Source organism: Cervus canadensis, chromosome 2 (assembly GCF_019320065.1).
Source record: "Cervus canadensis isolate Bull #8, Minnesota chromosome 2, ASM1932006v1, whole genome shotgun sequence".
Lineage (NCBI taxonomy): Eukaryota > Metazoa > Chordata > Mammalia > Artiodactyla > Cervidae > Cervus > Cervus canadensis.
The window spans coordinates 97,373,317-97,378,360 of record NC_057387.1 but is presented as its reverse complement, the minus strand read 5'-3'; the positions used below and the strand labels follow the sequence as shown (position 1 = coordinate 97,378,360).

Here is a 5,044-nt window from a genome sequence, read left to right as displayed (position 1 = left end):
TTCTGGCACGACCTCTGTCCCAGCAGCCTTCCCAGAGGCTCCTCTCTACTGTAATCAGAGAGCTAGAAACATCGATCCTGCGGGCACCTTGACCACCCATCCTGTGTGCAGACAGGCTGGCAGGCTTTGTACCCACTTCTCCGTTGACACATGTACACACACAGCCACCGTGCTTTCCTCTGTCACTTTTAATAAAGACATAAAGGAGTGAGCAGCCTCTGCAGGCTATATTCCCAGGCCCCCCACCCACCCTGACCTTTGGCCAAGAATCTCCTACTTCATTGTGGGGTGGAGAAAGGGGGAGCCTGGGTCCACAGTGACAGATTATTGCTGACCTCTTCAGTGTGAGGAAAAAGGCCACAAGACCCTGGTGGGGGCCAGCCCTGAGTGCTCCTCTCCCAAGTGTAAGGCAGGGAGGGGGAAGTAAGTGTCCAGCCCTTTCAGCCCCCGGCTCTGGAGTGGCAGAGGGCAATGAGGCCACATCCCTGGGGCTGGTCGGGAGAAGTCAGGGAGGAACGGAAGCGGTGGTCTCTGTGTACCAGCTGTGGGGAGCAGAGAGCTGTCTGCTGCTCAGTCCTGACCACATAAGCCCTGGTCACAGGTGTAGCTGGGGAGGACAATGACAGCTGCTGCCCAAGGTGCAGTCCTGAGGCACTTAGGTGGGCACCTAGCTAGGCCATGTTTCTTAGTTGGCCTTGACTTTGGTGGTACCTGGAACTCCGTTTTGCTGAAGTACACGGGGCAGCCGCTTGCCTTTAGTGTAAGACTGATACCAGAAATTGGAGAAGAGCACAAAGAAGATGGTGCCGTACATCCAGATGAGGTGGATGATGACTGGGTACTGGTAGTTACAACTGGGCAGGAAGTAGTACTGGGAGATGTGCAGCGAGACCAGGACAAACTGGATCTGGGACCAAAAGGCATGGGTCAGAGGGCACAGGGAGAGAGGACTGGAGGGCAAGGGGCTAGAACACTGAGTGGGGAGGGCTGGAGTCAAAGGTGAGGTAGGTTGGGTAAAGGTAGGGTCCAAACCAGAATGCTAGGGGGATGATTGTGGGTCAGGCTCAGGCCCCTTACCAGCTGGATGGCTGTCATGTGCTTTTTCCACCAAAGGTAGGGCTGAGCCACAGGGCCAAGGGCAGACAATCCATAGTACAGGTACATGATGACGTGCACGGAGGAGTTTATCATGGCATGGAAAGAGCCCATTCCTCCTGTGAGTGGACAACAAACAGGGTCAGGAGAGTCAAGCCTCTGGTGCCCAGGACCTGTCCCTCCCCCAGTGGCCTTCGCCACTCACCTGGGGCTATTTTTACCCCCCACCACCAGCTCCAGGGAAGCACTGAGTGATGGAAGACATGTAGGAAGGTCACCTGTCCATCTTTCTTCCGGAGAACAAAGATCACCTGAGAGAAGTGTGGGGGGAAGGGGCTTCAGAGCCAAGGCCTCTCACTTCTTTCTCCCCACATGTTTCCAAATCTCATGTAGTTACTCACTGTGTCTATCAGCTCAATGAACTTGGAGAAGAGGAAGAGCCAGGCCACTCGAACCATCTGTAAGAAGTCAGGACATCTTTAGGACTGCCAAGAGCCTCTCTAAACGGGCCTATAAGATGGCACATCCAAAGCGCTCTTACCCCTGGTTGTTTGGGGCCTGGCCTCCGCTGCCACTTACCCTAAGTGCCTCCGGGTTGTTGGAAAAGTCCACTGGGTCGCAGCGCCAGGTGTAGGAACTTAGCCAGCCAGACATCAGGAACTATGAAGAAGTGTGGATTAGAGAGCCAGACATCCCTCCCCCAGATCTCTTCTGTTGTCTAGACCAGCGGTCCCCAAGCATGGCCTGGAGGTTGGGCACCCCTGCTCTAGATGGAGAAACAGAGCTGAGCCTCTCTGGAAAGAAGATGCCTCCTCTAGCCCAAGGGCCCACCCATTATCCTATAGGAATAAAGCTGAGGCATCCCAGGGGCCTACCTCATAGACAATGTAGAGAGAAAGTGCCACCAGTGAGAAGTTGTAGACAACCATGAAGCCACGGAGCTGGAAGGGCTTCCGGTTGGCCATGATGCGAGGCCCCAGTGAGAGAACGAAGTATACATAGGTCAGGAGGATGGAGGTCATTAGCAGGGGGGACCCCATCAGAGGGTAGCCCTGGACCCGCGGATCTATGAATAAGGGTAAAAGAAGTAAGGAAGGGTCACAGAGTCCAAATGGTCCCCACCAGGTTTGCTGACATGAGGTCAGGTCACAAAGGGTCAAGGGGTCTATAAGGAGGAAGGGCTAGCAGACAGCATCTCACCTGCATGCTTCATCATCTCCTGGTACACGTTCACAACAGCCTCCATCCTGGCTAAGGACTCTGGTGAGGTCAGGTGGATAGGTGTCAGAGAGGGCTGACTGTTCCCCCAACGCCCCCCCCCCCGCAATTTCACCCTTGACCCATAGACAGGACACAGACCAGACAGGACAGTTCCAGACACCTTGCCACAGAAAGGACACAGCAGTGAGAGGAAGGAATTGCTAGGGACCAGAGCAAGGAGGAGGCAAGGGCAGGCGGGGGTGGGGTGGGTGGGGGATCTGCTTCCCACACATCCTGCATGCCTGGGAAGGGCTGTTCTGCCCTTCCTCTCCACACCTTCCTCTCCTATCCTCACACTCTGCTCCTCTCCAGGGATTTCTACTTTCTGACTTCCCCTCCCTTCTTCCACAAGAGGACTATCAATTTCTGGTCTCCTTCCAGAGAGGCTTACCTCCTACCACCAGGGAACTCATCTCCAGAACGAACCTCCTCTCCCTTCCTCGCCAGTCTCTCACCTCTCCAGACCTGGGTCTTCCTTCTCTCCAGAGGTCCTCCCCTTTAATTTCTCTTGCCCCATTTCAGGATGCACATCTCCCGGGATAGTCCCTCCTGTCCTCTCGGGAACTGTCCCTCCTCCTCTCCCCTGCTGAGACACTCCCTCGCGCTCTCCTCTGCCCTCCTGGGCTCTCACCTCCAGCCTCTCCTCTGTCTCAGACGCTCTCCTCTCACCCTTCCTCTCCAGGAGCCTGGCTCTTTGAGACTCCTGCCCTGGCGGCTCCACCTGTCTGACTAGATCTGGCAGCAGCCCCGCCCTCTGCCCACCCCCACTGCACAGCGTCAGAGGTGGAGGGTGGGTCCAGGCCACAGGTCAGTGCCTGGCGGACCCACCAGGATTGAGAAAGCCAAGTAAGCACAGGACTCACCACCCACCCAGCCACCTCGGGCCAGTCAGATGAGCTCTAGGTTTTGAGCCAAAAACCTCGACTCCAGCCCCAGGCCTAGCCTCAGCCCAAAGAGAACTGCTGAAAACCCTTACCAGGGCATCCTCTCCTAAATGAGCCATAAATTCTGTCCTACTTCAGAATGGGTACCATCACCCCTCTCTCCCAGGGAGGGGCCGGGAGCCAGTGGCATGTGAGGAGGTGGGGAGTGGGGGAGGTCTCAGGAATCTTCCCCTCCCTCAAGGAGGGGTCATAATTGACTAGGCCCTCTCCCTCTCTGGGCCTGAAGGAATGTCGGGGGAGGGCTCGAAGGGACACAAAAGCCTTGGCCGGGAGGAGAGCCTGGGACTGCAGACAGGCAGCCCCCAAGGGGCAAGGCGCTCCCCAAACAGCCAGCACAGCAGGTGTTCCACGAGCTGCCTGCACTCGGGTTGGCCAGGTTCCCTCCACCCAGAGAAGCAACCCTGCAGGTCTAAGTAAAGAGCACAACTTCTGACAGTCACGGGGGCTGCACACACATCTCACAGACGCTCCTCCAACCTCCACGCCCACCCACAACTGCCCCACCACAGTCAGGCCCCCACAGCCCTCCCATACACACCGCCCCTGCCACAGCTCTCCCTCTGCCCCGCAACAACTCGCCAATGGCAGGCACACGCATGCACACAGAGAGCCCACCTGCCTCCTGCTGGCTGCAACTGCCCTTGTCTGACAAACTACCCGGACAAGTCTTTGTGGACTTTGACATGCACGGTCTCTAATACTCAGGCCTGCTCCTAGCTACGCACACAGCTGGCAAACACACCTAAACACACATACAGGAGCCGCATTACCATGTGCAAGTGCTTGTGCTCACATGCAGGTTTCCTCTCACGTCTGTGAGTCTCAGACGAGCATGGTCACAGACATAAACTCACACAGCCCACCTGCAGGTGAATGAAGCCAACACCACCCACGCCATGTGGAGACATACACCTGCCCTGAGTGACGCACACCCACAACTCTTTTCACCGACGGCAGTCATCATTCATTCATTCACAGTCAGAGTGTTGCTGGCTGCTTATTCTGGGGTAGGGCCTGCCCAGAAGCATGTGCTCTAACACACAGCTCCTCCTCGACCCGTGTGAGCTTGCCAGCTTGTTATCTCCCAGTCTCTCTCTGCCACCATCCCCAAGTTCACCTCCCCCACCCCCCACACACAGGCACCCAGGAGGTCAGGGGTGGCTTCCAGGCTTCTGGAAGGCCCTCTCCCCAAGTTTGAGGAGAGTCCGGGTGTGTCCCCAGTAGGGAAACTCGGTCTGGTCCTTCCTTCCTTTAAGATGGATGGAAGGGAAAAGGAGACAGGCGAAGGGAGCAGCGGGGGTGCAAAAGGGCGCCAAGGGGAGGGAGGAGTAAGAGACGGACAGGGGCCAGAGTAGGAGGTGGTGGAGGAAAGCCCAGGTTCAAGCAAATGGGGACCAGGCGCGAGGGAGGCTGCTGGGGAGGCCCAGCCCCGGAGAGCTGGGACCTCCCACCCACTCTCCACAGGCACAGCCTCGCCCACTGCCTGGGCAGGGCCGGGCCGGGCCGGGTGGCCCCGCGGGTCAGGGGCCTGGGCACGTGGCGAGCCCGCCCTGGGAGGTCCCGACTCACCAGTGGGGGCCAGGCGGGCAGTCGTGGAGGGCTGGGATGGAGCAGGGCTGGAGAGGAGTCCCCAGGGCCAGCCTGCCTGCCACTTCCTCATCTGCTGGGCCGACTTTCTGTCACCAGAGGGGGAGAGGGCGGGCCGGGTAGGGGGCGCCCGCTGATTGGGCCTCTGGTCAAGGCAG

At 58.0% G+C, this 5,044-nt stretch overlaps 1 protein-coding gene across 3 annotated transcripts; it reads right to left on the bottom strand.

Moving 5' to 3' along the window:
* Positions 1 to 170: 170 nt before the first annotated feature.
* On the bottom strand, positions 171 to 5,018 carry ELOVL1 (ELOVL fatty acid elongase 1). 3 transcript variants are annotated; one of them, XM_043461630.1, is made up of 8 exons: positions 4,869 to 5,018; positions 2,296 to 2,355; positions 1,971 to 2,161; positions 1,675 to 1,755; positions 1,497 to 1,553; positions 1,301 to 1,406; positions 1,078 to 1,214; positions 171 to 907 (listed from the first exon to the last, which is right to left on the bottom strand). In XM_043461630.1, the coding sequence occupies exons 1-8, from the start codon at positions 4,957 to 4,959 to the stop codon at positions 686 to 688; spliced, it is 945 nt and encodes a 314-aa protein (XP_043317565.1). In that variant the 5' UTR covers positions 4,960 to 5,018; the 3' UTR covers positions 171 to 685. The 3 variants fall into 3 exon arrangements, with proteins under 3 accessions (XP_043317565.1, XP_043317567.1, XP_043317566.1); XM_043461632.1 differs by lacking the exon at positions 4,869 to 5,018 and adding an exon at positions 2,987 to 3,084; XM_043461631.1 differs by lacking the exon at positions 4,869 to 5,018 and adding an exon at positions 2,747 to 2,944.
* Between the last annotated feature and the right edge of the window lie 26 nt (positions 5,019 to 5,044).

What these genes read in the sequence shown, in the direction of transcription:
- ELOVL1 (XM_043461630.1), bottom strand. Translation starts at nt 4,959, where the DNA reads ATGAGGAAGTGGCAGGCAGGCTGGCCCTGGGGACTCCTCTCCAGCCCT. An exon ending in CTCTCTACATTGTCTATGAG is followed by an intron (nt 1,756 to 1,970) that starts GTAGGCCCCTGG and finishes ACTTCTTCATAG; the next exon opens with TTCCTGATGTCTGGCTGGCT. An exon ending in GGGGGTAAAAATAGCCCCAG is followed by an intron (nt 1,215 to 1,300) that starts GTGAGTGGCGAA and finishes GTCCACTCACAG; the next exon opens with GAGGAATGGGCTCTTTCCAT.